The 24,845-nt window shown below is 28.3% G+C and overlaps 4 protein-coding genes across 4 annotated transcripts; 3 read left to right on the top strand and 1 right to left on the bottom strand.

Moving 5' to 3' along the window:
* Positions 1-7,357: 7,357 nt before the first annotated feature.
* On the top strand, positions 7,358-7,879 carry OCT59_010071 (uncharacterized protein; the record flags this gene model as incomplete). The annotated part of the gene is made up of 1 exon (XM_025329545.2): positions 7,358-7,879. One exon carries the CDS (start codon positions 7,358-7,360, stop codon positions 7,877-7,879), a length of 522 nt encoding a protein of 173 aa, XP_025184494.2.
* A 946-nt stretch (positions 7,880-8,825) lies between these two features.
* OCT59_010070 (uncharacterized protein) lies at positions 8,826-10,064 on the top strand (the record flags this gene model as incomplete). The annotated part of the gene is made up of 1 exon (XM_066132788.1): positions 8,826-10,064. The coding sequence occupies one exon, from the start codon at positions 8,826-8,828 to the stop codon at positions 10,062-10,064; it is 1,239 nt and encodes a 412-aa protein (XP_066000401.1).
* Positions 10,065-10,468: 404 nt separating this feature from the next.
* On the top strand, positions 10,469-11,587 carry OCT59_010069 (uncharacterized protein; the record flags this gene model as incomplete). The annotated part of the gene is made up of 1 exon (XM_066132787.1): positions 10,469-11,587. The coding sequence occupies one exon, from the start codon at positions 10,469-10,471 to the stop codon at positions 11,585-11,587; it is 1,119 nt and encodes a 372-aa protein (XP_066000400.1).
* A 10,570-nt stretch (positions 11,588-22,157) lies between these two features.
* OCT59_010068 (uncharacterized protein) lies at positions 22,158-24,223 on the bottom strand (the record flags this gene model as incomplete). The annotated part of the gene is made up of 2 exons (XM_025314779.2): positions 22,158-23,846; positions 24,005-24,223. 2 exons carry the CDS (start codon positions 24,221-24,223, stop codon positions 22,533-22,535), a joined length of 1,533 nt encoding a protein of 510 aa, XP_025184496.1. The 3' UTR covers positions 22,158-22,532.
* Positions 24,224-24,845: the final 622 nt, after the last annotated feature.

Raw genomic sequence — 24,845 nt, 5'->3', positions numbered from 1 at the left:
ATATATCTATACTAATATTTTTTAATAACATTCTCTTTTCTCCTACTAATATATTTATCATTAATGCTTCTTTTAATAATCAAACAGGTATAAGCAAACAAGTGATTTTATTTTTATGCTACTTTTAGTAGAAGTTATATATTATATATATTTATTCAAGTATTCAAGTATAATTAGTATAATTGTTTTTTTTTAATTAAAAAGTGTAAATAAATTTAAATTGTAATAAAGTTTTGAATTAAAATTAAAAAAATATATAAATTATGATTGCATTTTATAATTTTTTTGCCTGAATTAAATTATAATAAATTTACTAGTATTAATACGAAATCATTATCCTATATCTATCCATCTGATATCTGTATGATATCTGTATGATATCTATATGATATATATCATAATATATCGGGTACCCAATAAGTCTATGATATGTGACCAATATTTAACTACCCGATATGTGTAAGATGTATATGTGATATGTACATGATGTGTCACCGTTTTTCTACATTTCTACTACACATATTGGGTACCTGATATGTGTAGCATTGTTAAATATAATATACATATATCACATATATTGTACACATATCAGGTACCCGATAGGTACCCGATAGTATTAATTTTGACCAGTGACATGGGCTGAAATCAATGACTTCGTTGTTGGTAAAACTATGGAAAATCTCAGGAAGCACCAAGAAATATAAAAGGCTTACCTAGAATATCTTATTAGCGATAAAGTGAGGGGCGTATACATATACCATCTTCTAGCATCTCATTACATTTACTTTCATTGCTAAATTTGGAATCTAAAGCTTTTAAATATGCTATATCTAAATACCACATTACTTCCTTTATCCATTCATCTATGTTGTATTCTATCTGACTTAGTAAACGTCTTAGTGATGGTCTGTATTGTAACATTTTGTAAACAAATATTTTTTTTCAATTAATTGCTTGCCCACCTTATGAAGGTAAAAAAAAAAGAAGATGGATTAATACCGCCTCTCTAAACTAATCCTAATCATCACTACCATATTCTATGTCTTCAGGAGTTAGCCCATCCTTAAGCAATTGGATGGTGTACGTCATTCAGATGTACTCTCCTGAATCAGATTCTCTTGTTACAAAGCTACAACGGAGAATAGCTTGTTCTACTGCTACCATTTCTGCAAACCTGGTATGTCTTTTTTTACAAGCTTTATCATATTTTCCAAAAAATTTTTCAATGTTCTCATTCCTAATCCGTAATACTGATTTATAGTAAACCTTTGTGGCTTTCTTATATTCATCTACTGCCCTGTCATATGCTTTTTCAGCTTCTTTATGCTGTTTCCATAACTCGTTCTTACAATAGTAGTACCAGAATTTATGCTATAAGATCAGAGACTGTGCAGCTGAAGATTGTCTGCTGTATACATATTGCTTTTTAGGTATCGTTCTACTACTGATTTACCCATTATTCAATTACATTTTTTCTAAGTATAAGGGAATTGTAGTTAGATTATATGGTGATGTAGTTAGACTATATGGTGGTACCTAGATTATATGATGGTGGTAGTTAGACTAGATGGTATCTAGATTATATGATGGTAGTAGTTAGATTATAGTAATATTTTTTTATTTTTATTTTTATTTTTAAAATGAAGACCGTTACTGGGGTCGCACTATACATAGGAAATGATACAAACATAGTAAGATCATATTACTCCAAGCTAAAGATCAACCCAACCTCTCAAACGAATCAAAGGATCACCCAGTCTCGCTCCACAAGGAACACAGGCTTAGCCACAACTCAAGCTACGAACCAAATAGAACAAAAGACACTCAAACACTAATTTAGTGATAGTTCCTGAAAAAAAAAATTATTCTGCCTATTCTGAATAAAATCTATTATTCTATTAGCTACTAAATCTTTAAGAAAAAAAAGGATGACAACCACCCAGCATCAGCCGAGTAGAATACTTAAACTAATTTTCACAGTAAGGATAAAATTTCTGCTAAAACCACCAAGTTATCCTTATTACCTCCTTTATCCCTAGACTTCTTATTGGACTTCGACTTCTGGGATTTGGGATCCTTCAACAGGTTTTTAGTAGAGTTGGCTTGCTTTTTAGTACTAGTCGAGGATTTCAGGTCCTTCTTCTTAAGGTTAACGTTACCAGACTATTGCACGGATTTCCTGGGCTTTTTGTCAGGAACATTCTTTGCCTTTTGTTTGGTTGGTACTTTCTTCAAGGTAGGTAAAGAGTGTCGACACCATCACAACTCCTGAGAATTCTTCCAGAAAGCTTGCAGAATTCCTAGGGTATTGTCAGCCAATCCTAATTCTCAAAATATCCTACAAGCTTCCTCTTACCTTTACTTGTTTTTATAATTTTAAATGCGCTAGCACCGCACGTCATTAAAAATGATTGTGGTTTACGGTCAGCCTACAAGGTACCATCATCATGTCTTCCGGAATATCGTGAATGACAGCTTGGAACTTTTCACGTTGTTTTCTTTCTCGTAAAGTCCAACTTGCAGGGAACCATCTCATAGGTATACCTTCTAGGCCAGTCGTCCAGAATTTGGTAAATTGGGGAAGGATAAATGAGTTCAAAACTATTTTGACTCTAAGAGTCTGGTATTTGTGTTGCCGTTTTAATGACAACTTAATAGTTTTGCCCCATAACGTTAATTCTCCTAAGATTTTTTCAACGTCCCAGATATACGGAATGTCGTATACAATATGTCTCTGACTTGCTCTCGCTCATCTTTGGCTTCTCGTTATCCGATCAGTATATGTGTGGCCCCAGGTGTGGAAGTTTTTGCCCCCAAAAATAAGGTATTTTGTTTGTCTGGGGTTTGTGCCTCAGGTTTTGCCGTATATGATTGGTATATGACTTGTTTATCATCTGTAACACGCGCCTTTTGTTTATCTTTCTTCCAGAAAGTTTCGGGTGTCACAGTTTGATCAACAGGGGTCATTTCCACATCTGGCAGTATTGGGGTATAACATATACTGGTTTTAGAAATTCGTCATCAGCGGAGGGACATTCTGATTCTGAGTCACCCATATCACCAAATCTAGTATAGGCGTGGGTCGCAAAGAAATCCTACAATTTGGACAAAGCGTAAAGAGCTATAGAAAATAAAAGTGAAAGGGTGGTTGGTTGTATATTCATCGCTGCCGCCTGTTGAGCGAAGTTGTTTGGATTGGAAGACTCACCAAACATATCTACTAAAAGCTGTGCTTTATCCACAGGTTGCTGTGGGTTTTTATCAAACAAAGTTTTTAGGAAGCCGTTCTCAACAAACCGTCCAAGCTGAAAAGTTGTGTAAGATAAAAATGACTCCCATTCTTCTGAAATAAACTGTAAAAAGTCTTCTTCAGAGTAAGTTCTAACTGAGTCTCCCATGTTCGACATTTTTATTTTATGTAAAAAATTTTAATAAAGTGAAAAAATTTAAAAAAATTTAGTACAGAAATTTTTGTAAAAATGAAAAGGAGAAAGAGTTTCAGATTATAGTAATAGTAATAAGACCAATATGAACTCTATATGCAGGAATAGGCCATGTGCTATGATAACTCGATTTTGGTAAACAAAGGCGTTGTAGAGCGAAACATAACATGTTCAAATCCATAGAATCGAAGGCCTTTGAGATATCATGAGAAAGGCATATAGGCGGATTTGATTCACAGGATAAAATTGCTTTATTGCCTCATTGGTCCTTTTGCGTAATACTAAACTGATCAGCAAACACAAGATTTCACATCAGGTGAGTTGTAGATCAATTGAAAAAAATTTTTTTTTTAACTTGCCAATGTTAAAAAAAAAAATATTTTAAAAAAAAACCGTGTTTTAACCCATTTGACATAGTTACAACCCATCTGATTTAAGGTATGTCAGTCTGTGAGTTGTATGAATATTTAGGGCTGGAGTTTTTTTTATTCTTTTGGCTAGTTTTCTATTTCTTTTTTTTTTTCTTTTTACCTTTTAGATCTAAGTTTTTTAAATAATAATTATTGTTCTAAATTCTCCCTTTTTGCTTATATAGGTTCATTTGAGAAGACTTATTGTAAAGATATTTTGAAAGTGAATTTTTAAAAAGATTTTGGATGGTTATCTTTATATTTCACTATTTTTTTGTCACAAGTGTTGAGCATTCAAAATGTTTTATGTTTCTTATTATACTTAAATTTAAAGTTTTATAAATACTGTAATAGATTAAATTTATAATTTAAAAATCAATTTTTTAGTTTTAACTTGAAGACTCGTATACTACTTGTGTACTTTTTAAAATTAGAAATTAAATTAAAAAGAAGCAAAAATAAAAAAAAAACATTTTATTGGAGTGCCTTAGCGTTATCATATGATGTTACACTGATCTACATATCATAAATCTGGCCAAAATTATGTTAATTCCAGCCAAAATTAAAATCGTATCAAAATTGATTTTTTTTAATCACACATCTTTATGGATATCGTGCAATGCATCCATAACTTTGCTGTACTTGCATAATGCATATTTAGGTGATGAAATAAATCTGCTGATATGGATCCACAAGGGTTATTTGGTGACCATAGAATCATGAATAATAGATTCCAAAGTAATCTGGGAAGACCAGCAAAGTTACCCCCGTGTAAAACATCATGAGAAGCCAAGATAGAAGAGAAAAGTTTAACCAAGGTTTTACGAATCACTTCAAGCAAAGTGATTGGACACATGTTTTTGAGTTAACATTTCCATTCGTTGTGGTGGCAAATCGAAAAACAGTGTCATAAACATAACATAGTTTAATTATGGAGCCTTATCATTGACATGGTAGACACTGTAAATAACCATTCATCTAGGCTGGGAGGGTCTATAAAAAAATCATAAATATTAGACGAAAAATTATCAAGTGGCTTGTAAGCATCCAACCATCTATCTGGCAAAGTATCAAAATTTTGAAAGTGATTGATGACTTCTTTATCAATGTCTTCAGGAGAAGTGAGGAGTGTAGAATGAGTAGGATGGTCCACAAACCCTGTCCAAAGTTATTTGTGTCTGATGCATGAAAAGTGGACTCAATAAAGGTGGAGGTGTCAGATTCAAAATTATCATTTCTAGCATCAATTTTTACTTCTTTTTCTTTTAACAAAAAAATTCCTTGCAAAAGTAAAGTCATTTGCTTCAACAAAGAAAGTAAATCAGAAAAATCATTGTTTCTGCATTCATGAAGAGAAGGGAAATAATTAAAGGAGAAGTAAATGTATTCTTGTAGGTAGATAAAATCATATTAATACAAATAAGATATGTAGATCACTTGTATTTATGATGGGAAGAATAGAGCAAAGTATTTTTATGAAGAAGACGTATAGTATTAAACACTTTGAAGAGGAATTGATAAGACAGAATTAAAGATTCTAAATCTTTGGAGCGTAAGTATTACCAATGGTAATAGATAGCAATTCAGCATTAGCTGCTTTAATTTTGGTTAAGAGGCCATGAATTGAATTGAACCATATCAATCTGACAAAGAGAATCCAGTTTTTCAGCATAGTTATCCCATTGAGAAAGGGAAACTGAATCAAATTTAAAAATCGTCTAGTGTTATGACAGGCACGGGCAGGCTTAATAGCATCAGAAAGTAATAAAGCATCATAATAGATGATAACAGGATTATGGTCAGAAATGTGTAAGTCTTGTGCATCAAAAATTGATGCAGTTAACATGTATCATCTAAGAAAAGGGCAGGATTAAACATAGTCGATACAAGTCATTACATCTACAATCTTCATAGTCATGGGATAAAAGGTAATAAAACAACCTATAAACACATTTAGCAGCGGCTTGCAATGTTAAAAAATAGAATAAAATTTATTTAATAAATTCATATTGAAATCATCACAAATAACATGATGAAAATTTTATGAAGTAGTGAAGATAATAAAAGAAATTAATTGATCAATAACTTCAGAGGAAAGAATAGGATCATTAGTAGGCAGAATATAAACTACGAAAATATGAAGCTTAATATTGCCTTTGAAATATAAATCTACTGATAGAATATGGAAAGAATGTGATTCATAAAACTGAACATGGGTAGCTAATGAGTTGTAAATGAATAAAGAGACACCACCAGAAGAATGGCTGTGTCATGAGGAATCAAGGTCAGAATGGAAAGAAGAATAATCACTAACTCGCTTAGAAAAAAATTCATTTGTTTAGGGGGAGATGGGTATCAACAATACCGCCAAATGAAAAATGCTTCTGGGAAAAAAAGGAGGAGACTTGATCTATTTTAAAAGAACCATGGCCATAGGATTTAAAACCATTAATGTTGAAGAAGGAAATGTTAAAAGAATTAGAGATAAGAGAATTATTAGGAAAATTTAAAAATAAAGAATTGGATAAAGGATCATTAATAATATCAAAGGGGTTAGGGGATTACGCACAAAGGTATCAAAATCGAGAAGATCCATTTTGTTTTTAATGTTAGTTTGAGTAACATGAACATTGATATATTCTTGACTATGTGATGGGATATGATGTGAGGTGAGGGAACCATTAGAAGCAATAACAATACTAGATGGAAAGGATAAAGCGGTGTAGAGGTTATAATGGGTATAAACTTGATGGTCATTTGAATGGGCGAGGAATCCTCAATTATAGGAGAGGGACCAGTATTAATGGGAGTAGTTGATGGAAAACCTTGAGATCCATGAATGACCTATCTGGATACTTATACAGCTATATGAATATCTGGATGATAAACAGATTTTATGGATATTTTCAGATATTTTCGAATAAATTTGTATATCATATAATAATGATGAATGATCTACTGCTTGTGACTTGTGGCTTTTATTATCTGTCCTTAAAATTAAATAATAGTTGCATTTTTTAATGATACACGTTTTTTCTTTGTTTTTTTTCATATCGGGTATTAAAACATGACATATATTATCACCGTTTTCAAATTAGTGTGATTAGGTGATTTGTCATCAATTAAAATTATTCTGATAAAACACCAAAAACAACCGAAACCAATTTTTTGAGTGATTATTGGTTCATTATTATCTGTGTTCCTGATCATTTCCCTAATTTAGTTCTATATAATAAAAAATGCTACGCGAAAAAAAAGTTTTGCGTCAGTTAAAAATTACCAGTTCAAATGACAGAACTCAATTGCAAATACCTTTTAGGTACATGTTATACTTGTCAAAAATGCTTATACTACTTTGAGTTTCCACAACCAGAGTCATGTAAATGTAATAAAAATAAAAATCTACAAGAACTAAAAATCCAAAACGTGCACAACAAATATACCAGCGCATTTTCAAGCCAGATTCATTATTTCCAGAAGCAAATAAATTTTTGTTTGACGCTAATGAAAAGTATGGTTATAATAGTAACTTTGAAAAATCATTTTCCTACACCTTTTGTAGTACTTGTAATAGCAAAACTCAATGGTACAGAAGTATTGACAAGAAAAACCATCACTCCAAGTGATTTATCAAATGAAAAAGAAGTTGAAAATGTTGATAAAAAAGAGAATCATCGAATATTCTTTTTGGTGAGTAGTGATTCTGAAAAGGGAGAGGATGTTGATGATGTAGAAATTGATTATGAAGATAGTAATCTTGAAGAAATAAAAGTGCAGATACTTGTTAAAAGTAACAATATAAAGGTACCTATGGCGAAAACTTTGAATATTGAACCTATTAGATATAAAAAAGTTATGGAAAAAATAAGTTCAATAGTTCAAAAGACTTTGAAAAAAAAAGTCAAATCAAAAGATTATACAATATCATACAAGGCAGTAAATGCACATGGACCTTCAAATGAACTTGAAGATGAATCAGATTTTCAAGAATTTATTAGTGAGTATAAAAGGATGGCAAAAATTTGACAAAGAAAAAAAAGTCACGTAATAAGGTAAAGTTTTTACACAACTTATAGTGTAATAGTATATAACAAATGAATTTTTAACATTTATTATTTCTTAATGTTCTGATGAAAGTGAAGTTTCTTCTGAAGAATTGCAATATACAAAGAAGAAAAAATCATGTGCCATTCGTGAAGAAGATTTATCAAAGGAAGAGAGAGAAAGGTCCAAAGTAATTTCTACTTTATGTAAAATGTATAAATGTAATATACATACAACACAGCATAGCGAACATGCTTATATCACCTTGCCGATCATTTGCCGATCATATTATATGTGATATCACACTAATTTTGAGACTTTATTCCAGGCCATAAATATTCTAAAAAATTATTTTAAATTGTTTTTTTAATAGTATAATATATTAATAATTTAGTATAAAAATTTTGTAGCAAAATAAAATGTGGCGCCAAAGTTAGCTTTAGGCCGAAATTTTCAATATTTGATATATATGCTGATCATTTCCTAATCGGACTTTGGAGCTTCGGGCGAAGCCACAGATGTTCGGGCGAAATTTGAAACTTTTACAATATATTAATTAGGTATTCAAGAATTAATGGCTAAAATAACCAAGAATAATTTTTAATAATCAAGAAGTTATCATTAAATAAAGACTTGCAATTGTTATAAGGTTAATAAGGTTAATTTTTGGCACATCTTATGAACTATTTTAAGAATTAATTCATTAACAATATAAAATAAATAAATAAAGTAAAATGATTAAAATTTATATGGTTCACTTTTTTATAAATAGTCCTTTAAAAAATTCACAAGAAATATTTATAAAATTAACATCATTTTCAATATAAAATATTATTATTCAATTTAATATAAAAAATATTATTTTTTTTAACTTAATACAAAATAATACTTTTTTAACTTTAAATTTCTGAAATTTTATTCAAAAAAAATGTCCTGCAGTTTTAACTCAACTGATTGCAAAGGAGTAATTAGGACAATGACTAATAATACAAAAATTCCAATAACACAAAAAGAAACTATTTTAGTTGGCATGAAATTATGTCAAACTCACTATAATAAATTTATTATTAATGAGGCTTATAGCCTAAAACATAATGAAACTTGCTCTCATCCAAAGCATGATGAATATAAAAGCCAATCAAAAAATGCAAATAAGAGATCAAAAAACCTTAATCTTGAAAAGATACCAAAAAGATTAATACCAATTTTAAATTTAGATGAGACTGCTAAAATTTGTAGTTTGTGCAGAAAAAAAACAGATAATGATCCTGATTATAATATGTTAGAAGAATATACTGCACCAATTTCCAAAAAAAAGGATGATGATAATATTTTAACAATGGGAAATCATACTTATTCATTTAGAAAAGATATTTTATATAATGGTGAAGAACTAAAACAATTTGAATCAGATTATCAAGAAATTATATCACAATTAACAATTACAGATGAAATTAGTTTAAGTAACAAAATTAAAAAAATGTCTAATATTCTTTATAAAAATCAAAGAATATTAGAACAAAAAACAATTTATGATCCTGATAAATTTAATAATATGTTAGAAACAGAAGATGCAGATTTAATTGGTTTTTTTGATGAATTATATCAAGGAACTAATCCTAAAACTAAATCTGATAAAACAAATAATAGTAATAAGAAAAAATTAGTTTCTTTATGCTATTTTTTAGCTAGTATTAATAATAAATACATTAATGGAATTAAGGCTGATATTGGATCATATTTACAAACTTCTGGAGCATCAGCTACTTCTATTGATACACTTGCAAATCTTGGATTATCAGTATCAAGAATGACAGTAAATCGACAAAAAAAAATTGTTTCAGATGAACATGAACAATCTGTTGATAATTATTGTTTACAAAATATAGAAAAAATGTTTGTTTTGAATATTGATGATTACCATAATATTCATCGACGTACTATGCCATCATTATTGGAAACACATAATATCTTTCATTTTGTTACAATATTATTAAATTCTAATCCTAATATTCCAAGAATACCATGTTTTTCAAATAATATTTTAATACATAATCCTAAAGGAATTGACTCTAAATTAATTATTAAAAAGTTTGAGAATTATTTTATGAACCAAATAGGCAAAAGTTATTATGAAAGCAAAATGAATTATGGAAAAATTTGTTAATTGAAGATTCTTATGAAAATAGAATTGAAAATCTTAATGTTCATAATTATGATGGTCGCATTCAAAAACATCAGGAATTAAGATCATTAAATAATAGCAAATTAGTAGATTTTATTTTGCACCCATTACATAGTACTAAAGATTATATTGAATGTTCAAATCTTTTATTTAAAGTATTTGAAAGGTTAGAAAATACTGATTATTTAGATCATTACATTATTCCTATAATTGCTGATTGGCCAGGACAAGTAAATATAAGAAGAGCTATAACATTAAGAATTAATAGAGGAATTGCATCTGGAATTCCAAAACAAATATTAAGTTTAATTCCTATGATTGGACCACTTCATATTTCTTTAAATAGTAGAGAAACCTTGTTTCAAACTTACCATTTTTTCTTTGAGATGTTGTATCATGATTTATTTGGAGATAAAAAAGTATTGTCTCAAAAGCCAAAACAAACTGTAATTAATCTTATTTTAGATTTAACATTTAATGGTTGGAAAAAGATTAGAAAAGTCATTATGAATCGTTTTAAAAATTCTAAAGATGCAGAATATAGAATGATGATTGATTTGTTAGATAATTCTATACCACTTACTTTAGATATATATGCAGTACTTTTTAGAAGTGGATACTTTGAGGGATATTTAGAAAGTGTTGTAAGAGTTTGGGTATTATTTCAAAGATTAAGGAGACATAATTATAATAAAGCACCACTTGTATTTTTAAGTGATGTGTTTTATTGGGAGCTTAATAATCATCCAATGGCAAATGTTTTGAAAAAAAATTTACCTATTTTTAATGATTATTTTGTTGAAAATTTCCACAGTTCTATTAGAAGTCAAACTGCTGAATCAAATAATGCACTGCAAATTATTCAAAAAGCAAAAATTATTGATGCTGAAAGAAATAATAATTCATTTAAAGAATCTTTTATTAATTCAAGAAATCCAACTATTTCTCAAGATAAATTAAATTATTTAGAAAGAAAAGTTTCTTTATTTTTGTTTTCTCTTTTTGATAAAATTTATCATAATATTGGAAATACAACCCAAATTAATAATAGTAAATATCCAAGTTTTATGCTTCCAAGCTTTGAAATTAATGTAGATATAAAAGTTCTTCCATTAGCATGGAATACAGCATATAAACCTGCTAATGATAATTTTTGTGATGCAGAAAAATGTTTATTACCTAATAATATAGATTCATCTAATGGTATTGTTTTAATTTGTGGGCATGGTTTTCATAAAGAATGTTTAACTTTATATAATGATAAATGTAATCATTGTTTTAATTATTTATCATTTGAAGCTCAAAAAAATATTAATACCTTAACAGCAAGATTAACTACTCCACTAAAAGATAATGAAATACCTTTAGTTGAAGAGGAAATAAATAACAATTCAAATGAAAATAATGATGAAAATATACAAAGTATTTTAGAAAGATTAGAGCAAAATATAGATAATCAATTTGAAATTTTATATCAAGAATGGTCAAATTATGATAGCTTATAATTTATTTAACTTAGAATATATTTTGATTTTTATATGTAATATTATTTAATTTATAATAAAAATACATTTTTATTAAAATTTAAAAAGTTGCTACTAATAAATCTTATTCAATGATGATGAGGTTTCATAAATCAGTAAAGTTAGATCAATATTAAGTATTTTGTAACTGAAATTTGAGCCATATTATTATGCAGAATTGTTTAATTAAAGTTTATTAGCTTAATATGACAGCATTTTATTAAAAGTTAAAGTTTCTACTAATAAAAGTTATCCAATAATAATGTGATCCAAATAAAATTTGATACACAGTAAATTCAAATCAATAATAAGTTGTTTGGAAATTTTGAGCATATATTATTATGTAGAATTTTCCAATTTAAGTTAATTAACTTAACATAACAGTAAATATGCTATTATATTAAGTTAATTAACTTCGATTGGAAAATTCAACATAATAATATATACTCAAATTTTGCATACAGTTTAATATTGGTTTGAAATTACTGTATATAAATTTTATTTGGATCGCATTACTATTGGATAATTTTTACTAATAGAAACTTTTAATTTTAATAAAAATGCTTAAAATTTAAAAGTTTCTACTAGTAAAAGTTATCCAATAGTAATGCGATCCAAATAAAATTTCATATACAGTAATTTCAAACTAATATTAAACTGTATGCAAAATTTGAGTATATATTATTATGTTGAATTTTTCAATCGAAGTTAATTAACTTAATTATTGCGAAGTGATAAAATTGATTAAATGATCGACAAATGATCTACAGATGATCGGCAAAATTGTGATAAAATCGGGATGTTCGCTATGCTATACAACACCATGTTTTATTCAAGATAATCAGCATTTGCAACTCAATCCTGCTAGATTGCAATAAAAATAATTTGACAACACAAACACAAGTAAGTCAGAAATTACCTACTACTTCTACTCCCATTATAATCCAATTAATTTTTCCATAGTTTAGATCAAAAATATAACTGTAATGTATATTCTAACTTTGAAAATGCTTTTCTTGAAGAAGAAATTACTGTAGATATAATAAAAGATTTATCAGATGATCAATTGCAAAAATTAGGAGTAGTAAAAATTGGGTGGCAGAAAAGTATTGAATGTTTGATAATAACAAATAATAATAAAATTTGATATTTTTCTATAAACAGAAGCTGTACATTTTATTTTTTCTAATAAATCAATTTTCTAAATAAAATTTTCTAAAACTAATTATTCTAAATATAAATTGATGTTTCAAAATATGATTTTGCCATTTGGGGTGTAATTTGACCACATGCAACTAATAATGCATATACAGGATCATTACAAGCTTTCATAAAATCACAATTATATCTAATCCATGATTTTATGGTTGAAAATGCAGTTTCAATGGGTTAAAGTCAGGGGAATAAGGTGAAAGAAAAACAACCTGACATCCTAATCCCTCTAACAAAGCTACTAATTCATTATCATGATGGATTTTTGCATTATCCATTACAATAACACTATTGTCTCCTGGATACAGATTCATTATTGGCACCTAAAATAGTAACAAATTTATCAATCACATTATAAAAATAACTCAAATTCTTGTAATTAGCATAATTATTACTTACAACTTGATCAAAAACAAAATCAACAAATTTTTTTTTGTCACAAGATCCTTCAAATATATCAATAGCAACAAATCCTTCCATTATAAGTGCAGGTAAAATGGTATATCATTTTCCTCATACGAAAACTACTTTTTTTTGAGCAGATGTATTTCTGAGGGAATATTCGACAAACTTCTTTCATCTTTAGCACTTTTATCAATAAAAATAAGCTGATTTTGGGTATAATATTCACCAATTGTAGCTAAATAATGTGCTCATACAATTTCATTCCTTTCTAGTGCTGCTTTTTGCAACTATATATAAAAAATTTTTTTTAGATAATTTACATCAATTGCTTAAAATATAATGTTTTACCTTTTTTTGAGTAATTTCTAAATATTGAAGCGATCTCCAAAGAGCTTTAGACATTCCATTTCATATATCAATTCGTCTAAGTACCAGTCTACTTTTTCTCTGACAAGACTTTTAAGTATAGTCATGTCCCTTCTACTAAATAGTTTTCTTCAACCAGGTACACCTTTGAAAGGATTTATAACACATGCCCAACAGATATATATCTTTTTTATTTTATTTACAACACCTGCATGAAGGTAAATTATACACCAGTATAAATCTTCACTAAATTCTTGAGGCATTTGTTGTAAGTTATACTTGTAATTGTTTGTAATTGTTTGTAATTTATGAAATCGGTACATGCCAGTTTATATGCTATCATCAAAATGAACGTGATCATGATAAAAAATCATGTTGAAGGTGATGCAACAGTGGCTTAGCATTACGTAGATCAAATAAGATTTACTACTTTATATGTGCATATGATAGTTATTTTTGTAATTCCAAAATCAATATTTTTATTTATATAGCAAAATATGGCCGATCACACTAATTCAAAAATGGCAATAATGAAAACCTCAATGATATTATATTTGATAGCTGGTATTTAAGAAGAAGAAACTGAAAATTCACAAAACATTTTATGAGATAATAAACGAAAAGCTAAAAGTAAAAACTCACAGCCTAATAAAAAAAGCCAAACAATACTAATATAGGTAGAAGCTGAAGATGTGTTACCATCTTAGTGGCTATTAATATGTTAAAATTTGAGAATGCGTACAATTATCAAAAAATTTTGATAAGGTTAGAATTTGATTTTGCGTAATTTTAATTGGATTTTAGGATGGTAAGATATTGGATTAGCTTATTATTAGTACATTTTTGGATTTTTTTTTTTTTGAAAAAAAAATCTTCATACATAATGTTTTATCAGAAATATGGTAAAAAACGATTGGCTAAACATAAATACGTTGCTCATATTATTAATGCAAAAAAAGTAGAATGTATATGTGGGAAAGATCAAATTAAACCGCAGATATGAAGTAGATAGATTATTTAAATAGACATGTAGCATGTTTGGAGACATTAGAAATTTCTATTGGGTAATATTTTAAGATTAGTAAGAATATTATTTTGATTATTTTGGAAGAGAAGAAATTATTGAAAAGATAATTGAAAAATCTTAATAAAATGTACTGATAAAACTAATAAAAGAGCTAATTAAAATTTTAAAAACTGACTTGAAGTTAGAGGATTAGAATGCGTATTTTGCAAAAATTTCAGGATTAGGAATTATAAATGCACACTGATCATAGTCAAAAGTGCTGTGTACAGCTAATAGTAAATTTTTTTCCTGGACCTTACCTAGTGTTTAGAATCGAATATATTCGAATATACTCGAGTATTCATTTAAATTTATAAAGTGTATTCGAATAATATTCGAATAAGTTAAATTTTCCTTTTATAGTAATGATTTACATAATTTTTAGCCTGAATTATGATTTTAACTCAGTTAAATTTAAGAATTTAATGCCCAATTAGAATTTTAACTATACTATATCTGGCTAAATGAATACTCGAATAACCACTATGCTTATTCGAATACTCAAATATACTCGAGTTATTCAAATAACTGTTACATGATTCAAATCAATGCCTTAACAAGGTAAAAAAATGGTTACATCTACTCATATCACTACATATCTTACATATATCGAATGCTCAAAATGTAGAAAATCATCATGAAATAATACACGTATAAATATACATATCGAATAACTTATATATATAGTATACCATATCAGTGACCTGATATATGTATGATATATATATTAGTACCCGATATGTGTATGATATGTGTATTATTTGTGTATGATTTTCTACATTTTGAGTACCCAATATGTGTAAGATATGTGTAGGATAAATCATTTTTTTACCAGTGCTTACCTATATCAATATTGTTCAGGGTTCTAAGAGTGCGGCACTGCCAGATCAGCAAAAATTTTGGAAAAGTGCGTGGGGATATAATCTCACACAAGACTATGAACAAACATATTGACATCATAAGCTGCATCTGTGATTGGCGTTACGACAACATTTGCACATATAAATATGTATTAAATCTTCGTAATGATGAAGACAAGAATGGCATAACAGATTATTAATGTATAAATTTGGCCGTAAACATTTAAGTTTTTCTATAGTTGGCAAGTCATCCAAAAACAATTGGTACTTGAAAGCAGTGTGATGAGCTAAACTAAGACGCATCATAAATCAGATCATAATTTAAAGTTCTTCAAGTAAGATCAGATAATTCTGCAAGTTGAGACATGAACCTTAAATGATTGATTTGTTTAAGTAAATGTTATGAATTAACTTCTATTAGCAGATTATTATAAAGAAGAACATAATCATGGCTATAGGTACATTCAAATTGTGAAATATGAATTGCTGAATCAGCAATATATGCAGAATTGGCAAGCGAATCAGCTAAATCATTCCAATAGTTGACAGCATAAGCTTTGCTATGATCATAAGATGTTTTGAGAAAATGAGCTGTTCAATTGAAGACCAAAGCTCAAAGTTCTTAGTTTTGTAATAAAGGTGAGGATTCATATAAGAGCGTGAATAGGACCCTGAACAATACTGATACAACTTACATTTGAGGATATATTATTATACTCTGGAAGGAATGGTCATCCTAAGAAGGACCCCATCGCACATGTCACAACCCCTAAAGTGGTCAGTACAGCATAGCGGATATCTTTACTTTATCACAATTTTGTCGATCATTTGTTGATCATTTATTCAATTTTATCACTTCGTTATAATTACTTTGGTTGAAAATCCTACATAATAATAATTTTACAGACAATTTAACATTCATTTAAATTTACTGCATATTAAATTTATCAAAAAAAATTCTTTAAACAGTTAATAAAGTTTTACAAATTTTGTTTATGTATATTTTAATAATATTCATAAACATTTGCTCAATGATAACATTTTGATTACCTAAAATTCTACATAATTATTTTGGCTATTGATTCTTGAATACCTAAATAATATATTTTGAAAATTTCAAGTTTCGCCCATAAATCTGTGGCTTCGCCCGAAGCTCCAAAGTCAAATTAACAGATGATCGGCAAATATAGGCAAATATCAAATTATTGAAAATTTCAGTTTAAGGTTAACTTTAACAATATAATTTTTTTTATTTTTCATAAATTATACTACTAAAAAGACATTAGTATAGTTTGGCTAAGAATTTTATGGCTTTAACCATAGCTTCAAAATTAATGTGACATGATATCAATAAATGATCGGCAAAGTGATAAAAGCATATTCGCTATGCTTATCAGCACCATATAGGATACTAACATTAAGTGGGGTCGTATAGCACGTTTTGAAACCATCTTGGGCCAAGACCCAACCTCATGTGACCTTTTCTACTAACCATTCACCCACTGTAAAGTAGCTCTACCAGTATATTTATTCCCAAGCTTCCCTAAGCAATAGTACAAAGCGATGGCTTTCACGACGTCAAGTAACCATCTAACCCTTCCATACCACCATCTTAGGTACTAGGTCTCACTTAAAGGCCACTACAGCCCGCGATTACCTACTACCAATAGTATAGTTGTGAACCCCTAGTGGTAGTTGTGAAGGTTCAAACCCAACGTAGGCCTTAAGTGTAGGGATAGGAAAGCTTGAAGGAATGCCAAGATAAACGCACCTTTTATAGTAGCTACATCGCCTGCAAGGATCGCCAACCAGGAGCTGAGTACAGTGGGGAATCAAACCCATACCTATGTCCCGATTAAAGTTGCTTGTCAAAATTAGTGAATTTCGTCATGTCGAAATTGTCGAAATTATTTTTTCATTTCATCATTTGCATTTTGGTTAATTTTAATAATAAAATAATTTTGTCATTTTGTCATGTCAAAATGTTGAAATTATTTTTACCATTTTGACAATGGCCTTTTCATTTTCAGCAAGCAACTTTAGGACCGATACCATTGATTCAGAAATGTACAGGTAGTCTAAACCTATTAGAAGGTAAACTACCATAAAGATATTGCAACCTGACTTTACCATCTATGGTACCCATCTAGCATGACAAACCCCATGCAGTAAAGCTTGCCATACCCTTAGTGGTATAGTTCTTACCAGTGACCACTAAGACAAGTCACCACCTGAACCTACCAATGACCTCTTAAGGAATGTGGAAAGGACATCAAGACTCTTTGTTGAAATATGTGGTCGTTATCGTGATCGGCAGAATTGAACCTGCAACCTCACCATATTCAGGCTTAATGAGGGTCTCAGTCACATACCACTGAGATAGGGTGATCAACCCTTACAACTCATATTTGAGTTTGCGTAGAGTTTATACATATTAAAATTTTTCAAAAGTTTCATATTACAGGGGTATTTTCAAAATTTCATTATCCTACATACCCACCCCTGTTTTTAACACAACCAGTGATTCGATTTTAATAAATTTTATATCATTAGATTCGTCTCGATAAGAGGATTCTAATGATAGTAAAATCGAATTCTTAGCTTTAATATTGACAGAGTTATGTCATAAAATGTATTTTTACTTCAGTACTTAAAATTTACTTGTGAGTTATATTAGTATTATTCGGGGTTCTGCGTGAATGGCACAAATCTAAGCTAAAAATAATGGCTTAAAAATCCATATATATTGAAACCTTCCCACAGAAACCTCAGGAGTACCTAAGCGTATAAGGGAGCCATCAGTGTAAAAAACATAATGAACATCAATAGGATGTGTCAGTTTAGTATATTATATAATACAGCCACACCACCATATACTGGTAAAAATCACTACTGGTAATAAATAGCAAATTTATTTTATTTAGAAATTTTAATAATAATGATAAAAAAAATCAGGAAATAAAAAGATAAAAAAAAGTAATAAAAATAAAAAAGAAAAAAAATAAAGACGAAAGGAAAAAGGATCGAAAGTAAAAATAAAATAAAAAATAAAAAAGAAAATGATTAAAGAAAATGAAAATAAAAGAAAATAATAAAAAAAAGAATATAAAACAAAAGGAATATAAAAAAAATAAAAAAAATAAAAGATTATTAGTAATTAAAACAAAAAAAATAATAAATAAAAAATAAAAATTAACAAAAATAATATATTCATTTATTTTATTTCAGCATAGCGGACATGCTTTATATCACTTTGCCCATCATTTGCCAATCATATTTTTCTTATTATTAAAAACAATTAAAAATTTTAAAAAAGTATCTAGTAAAGTAAATTTCTAACAAAATAAATCAAAAGTATGGCATCTTAATTATTACATAATAACTTAATTACATAATTATAATATAATTCTTTAATTTTATATACTATATTATTAATATGTGATAATTTGAAATTTTGGCTGATCACTGAACAAAAATTGATGGCCAAAGCTGAATATGCAAGGCCGAAACTTAAAACTTTGCATAAACATTCCTTTTATCATATATAATTTACAAAAAAAATAATACAGAGTTTTGGCCTATAATACAGATTTTTTGCTTATAGAGAATTTAGCTAATTATTTGTTATTAATGGACTTTTAATAAAAGAACAAAATCTTTTTGTTTAGATCTTGAAAATATAAGGGTAAATTATTTATTTTATTCTATTTTACCATATATTAAGTAAAAATTTTCCCTATTATCTATTAATAAATAACAAACAGCACTTGTATTATGTGATAAAATCATACAAATGATTGACAAATGATCAACAAAATTGTAATAAAATAGGGATGTCTGCTATACTTCCTATTTCAAAGAAAATCAGTAATCTAAAAAAAAATAGGAAATACTGAAACTTAAAAAAACTGAAAAATCTAATACCTATAAAAAATAAAATAAAAATAAAAATAAACAATAAAATAGAGTTAAAACAAATTCTAAAAATAAAAAGAAGTAAAATAAATAAAAAAATCTAAAAGCTTAAAAAGGATAAAAGTAAAAGAGAATTCTATATTAGATATATTAACTGTAATAGAATGCATTGAATGTACTATATATTTATATGTCTTTTATATTAAAAAAAAAAATAAAAATCAGATATAATAATCTTAAATGTCTAATAATATAAATTTTTTTTGAATATTTAAAGTATTTGATAGGTTTATCAATAAAAACAAAAATAAAAAAAATAATAAAAAAAAATGAAATAAAGGAAAAAAACCTAAAAAAAATAATAAAAAAATTAGAAGCAAAAAAAAAATATAAATATAAAAGAAAAAGAAATAATTTATTTATCGCACGTGCGATGCAAATTTTTATGTTTATCATTGCCATTTTAAGGGGGATGGCGATGTATAAGCAGGTTGATCAACATAAATAATTTACAAAAAAGGAAAGTGGCGATGCATCGCACGTGCGATGAATAAATTTACTCAAAGAAAAAAAACAAAAAAATGTAATAATATCTGCATATTTTTAATATAAACTTTTAACTGTAAAATTGGAAAATTCTAAAAATCTAAAAGAAAATAATAAAGAAATTAAAAACAAAAAAAAAATAAAAATACAGATGGTGACCAAAATTATATAGACACTTTTCAAAATTAAAAAACTTATATATGTTAAATATAATAAAAATAAAATTTTAAGTTTAACATGTTTATTATGCCTTTCTTTATTGAATTTTATAAAAATTTAATAATTAATTTTATTTCCATTGCGAAAATAACTGCATCAATCCTTCGAGGCATACTATCAATTAATTTTCTATAATATTCAGGAGGGATGTCATTCCATGCATCTTTAACATACTCTATAAGCATACTAATACTAGATGGTGGTAGGAAACGATGACGAACTATCATCTTCATTTCAGCCCATAGATTTTCAATTGGATTGAGATCTGGTAACTGGGCCAAGCATCATAATCCCAGCATTTTTACGCGTGAACACAGCAACTTTTGCACAGTGTGGAACAGCATTATCCTCCTGAAAGATTCCATTACCCCGTGGAAAATATCTGTGTAAGGTAGGCACAACATAATCATTAATAACCTTAACATGTGTTTGTCAGTAACTGAACCATTTAATCAAATAATTGGTCAAAGACTGTTGGCCGGAAAAGCACCCTCATAACATTTGCTAAATTTTGACTGCGCTTACAGTAACAGCAATACAATCGGATTTAACTCTTACCAGGTTCACGCTACACCATTCCTTGACAAACTTTTTGAAATTGTGTGAAGGTACTTTCGTCTGAAAAAAGAACTCTTCTCCATTGTCTTACCATCCAATTTTCATGTTTATAAAAGTACAACTTAAGATGAGCGCTTCGATGTGCTTGTCATTGCAGGTTTATGACGAGGAACACAGGCTGTGAGTCCAACTTTTTTAAGATTGCGACGTATAGTACTCAGAAATAGATTGCTTTATTTCGACGTCCATTGACAGTTGCAAGTTTTGTGGAACAAAGTTGGCGATTTTCACTGTTTTCTTTAACAAAAGCCTTAAGTTTTTGCTGAGCTGGTAAGTCAAAGAGTGGTGGACGGCCACTTTGTTTTTTTGGTGTTAAAGAATGTGTTTCATGAAAACATTTAATTATTTTATTAACAGTTGATTTCTCACACCCCAGTTGTTTGGCAATTGTACGACATGAATGTCTACAATCGTAACCATATATGATTGCACCACGAGTTTTTAGGGTAAGGGCTTTATTTTTCTGAAAGTTCCAGAAAAAATGTGGCGCAGGGAATTGATTTATTGTGATCTTAAGTACAAAATCATTGTTTGTTTACATCATAATAACACGTGATGATCAGTATAATTTTGGCAAAACAAAGTGTCCACATAATTTTGGTCACCATCTGTATAAAAAAAAAAAAATAATAAAATGAAATACCTAATATCTGCATATTTTCAATATAAGACGAAACTAAAAAACTTAAAAAAAAAAGAAATTTTTAAATTCTGAATAACCAATCAGAATAGAAATTAGAAATAAAAAATATTTTTTTTTTATTAAAACTAATTTCATAAATATTTCATTAATTTTTTTTTTAAAAACTATTTTGCTAAATAGATATTTTACTAAAAATAGTTGTAAAATTTTCAATTTTCTTTTTTATATAAATTTTCTTTAAATAAACAAAAAAAAAATAATAAATATAAAAATAATTTAATTTTTACTATAATTTTATATAATATTATTGTGAGATTTATGAATTAAATGAATTTATTTCTAAATATTTTATAAAAAAGTTCTTTAGTCAAATGGTTATTTAAAATAGCTATTTGAAAAAGTACTTTTAATATAATTGGATTTAGTAAAATAGATTTAGTTTAAATAATTGATTTTAATTATAAATATAATTTATTAAATATTTTAAAATAGCAGTAAACAAACTATTTTTAATTAAAAATAAAAAATAAATATTTATTTTTACTTTGTAAATAATTATTTATAAATTAACACTTTAACCTCCATATACAGAATTCACAATAATTTCTACAGATTTTATTATTTATAATTAAAAAAAAAAATTTTGGTAATTTTTTCTTTCTTTTCTTTTTTTTTTTCAGTAAATGCAAAGGTAAAAAGTAAAAAAAAAATAAAATAAAATAAAAGAAAAACAAGGGAAAAAAGGGAAAATTTACAAAAAAGAAAAAAAAACAGTTGATTAAAAAAAAAATGAAAAAAAATAAATGTAACATTCAATAAAAAAAGAGTTCAATTTTGGGATCCATTTTCATAAATCCATTTATGTGTTTAAAGATAAAATAATCTAAAAAAAAATGATATATGCGTTATGAATAATATTTTCCAATGTCCTTCGTGAAAAGTTTGTAAAAAATATAAAAGAACCAGGAGTTACAAAATATTTGTATATTTGTATTCAAGAAACAGGTAATTAGAAAGTATAAAAAAAAAATGATAATAAAATAAAATAAAATTAAATTGATAATTAATAAATAATTATTATGCCAACTGTGGATCAAAAGAAAAAGAATTTCTTCTTTCCGGAGCAAAGAAGGCATCCCTCAAAGAATCCCTTCTTTCAGGAGTAAAGAAAGAATCTCTTCTTTCCAAATTAATACGGTCAGCATGACCAAAAGTAGTAGAATCTCTACCTCCCAAACTGAAAGTAGAATCCCGTCTTTCCAAACTAAAAGAATCTCTACGATCAGTTAAACTGTAAGTACTATCTCGTCTATCCAAACTGAAAGTGGAATCCCTGCGATCACTGAGACTATAGGTTGAGCCTCGTCTTTCTCCATTAAAGCTATTAAGACTCGTATGACTTCCATTATTATTGCTTCTTACTCCCAATGGGTTCTTTGAGAAACTCAACCGAATTCCTCCTTTGACCGAATTGCTAAGTAGATTACCATAGAGTTCGTTCATTGCCTGAGTGGCATAATGAACATCCTCAAATTCAACAAAACACATTGGCCCATTTTGTTTCGTACGAAAACACATACGTTTGTAACCGGGGCAACATGAAAACATATTTTTTAGTTCTTCTTCGGAGGTGTTCATTGGTAAATTACCGACATAGAGAGTATTACATGGCGGATTTTGGTCAGCCGGATTAGGAGGACGAAAACCAGGAGAAGGAATTGATGGAGATGAAGAAACGACCGATGGTGAAATAGTGGTATTGATAGAAAGAGCAGACATTGCATGGGGCAACTCTTCACCAACAAGTAAAGCAGTATTAAAACCATTTGACTGGTTCTTTGCAGTTTTAGAAACTATTTCGACAGGATTTGATTTTGATGAAAGAGAGTAACCATTCAAATCTTCATCAAAAATGCCTTTCCCATATCTGACACCGTTAAGAGGACGTGAAGGTGCACCAACCAAACCACCAATAGCACCATTAGTTGCATCAAAAGAGCCACGGGTAGAAGAGAAAGGAGTTTGATCAAAAACAGGAGTAGTAGGAGTTGTGGGAGTATAAACGCTGACGTCTGAATAAAAATCATACCCATAATCTTGAGGAGACAATAAATCACTTGGAAGCGGTGGGGCTGCAAAAGGAGGCACAGAATGAAAAGCATCATAGGTAGAAGTGGTATTAATGGTGTTTGGAGTTGAAAAGCGCTTAGTAGGAGGAAGTAGAGAGAATGGAGTGTTTTGTTCATTCGAAAGGCCACGTTTGGTATGCAAGTTTTTCTTCGCCATTTCAGCTTTGAGAACGGAACCTTTTTCAGCATCGACTTTTCTTCCACTAAGAATGTCTCGAGCTTCAAGTGCTTCAAGTTTAGTACGAAACTTTGCGAAGCCGATCTGAGACAGCAAAACAAAGGATTTAAAATGAGTAATTTGCACAAATATACTGATAAAAGTTTCGTTTTAATTAATCCTTAAAACTTGGGAATGGGTTTCTATAATATAGATAATCATAAAATGAAAAACAAATAATAGTGATAAAATAAATTACATACGATTTGCTTTCTTGCATTATTTACATTCCCGTTAATTGTTCCATTTCCAATAGAGCTACCATTGGCAGATGCATCATCATCCGAAGAATCTTTTTGAGGAATCTTTAAGGTTGCAGCTTCAAACCCTGGTGAAAAGATGAACATATTTTGAAACTCACGTTCTTGCATATCATCAGGAAACCCGACAACAAAAATCGTTGATATTTCTTCGTTAATCATGATTAAGAGTTATGGAAATTGAAATTATACAATAATTTTATGTACAAGAAGCCGGTAAATGCAAAAGAGATCGAAGCAAGCCGGGAATAATAATTACAATATGTAAAATAGGAAGTTGATAGCCGATATTTGAAGGCAAACAACTTTTTCTACTAAAATGCCGAAAATGATATTAATAGAATATGGAATTATTATTATTATTCTTTTTTTTTTAGGGGAGGGGGAAGAGGAGTTTTTATGTGTGAATGTTACAATGCTACGAATTATATAACAATTAGGAATTGATATTTGGTAAGGTGACCTAATAATATAATAGGGAATAAAATGAAATGAACTAGTATGAAAGAAAGTAAAAAATGCAGAAGATTACGGAACAAATGTAAAGTGGAAAAGGAACTATGGTTTATTTTTTAGTATGCTTTAGTGCAATATGGTTTTAATTTTTTTTTTTTTTAAAAGATGCTAATTCTATTGTTTGAAATTAAGTTTTTGCTTGAATTATAATGAAGTTTAGGTTGTTGCTATGTACAATAAGGCATATATGCAAATATGAAATTGTGTTGCGGAGTGAGAGATGAGTTGGAAGGTAGCGAAGAGATCAATACACTTCGCTAGTGCTGAC

The sequence above is a fragment of the Rhizophagus irregularis genome, chromosome 18 (assembly GCF_026210795.1).
Source record: "Rhizophagus irregularis chromosome 18, complete sequence".
In the NCBI taxonomy this organism is placed as follows: Eukaryota; Fungi; Glomeromycota; class Glomeromycetes; order Glomerales; family Glomeraceae; genus Rhizophagus; species Rhizophagus irregularis.
Note: the sequence above shows the minus strand (reverse complement) of the source record. Positions and strands in the feature narration are given on the sequence as shown.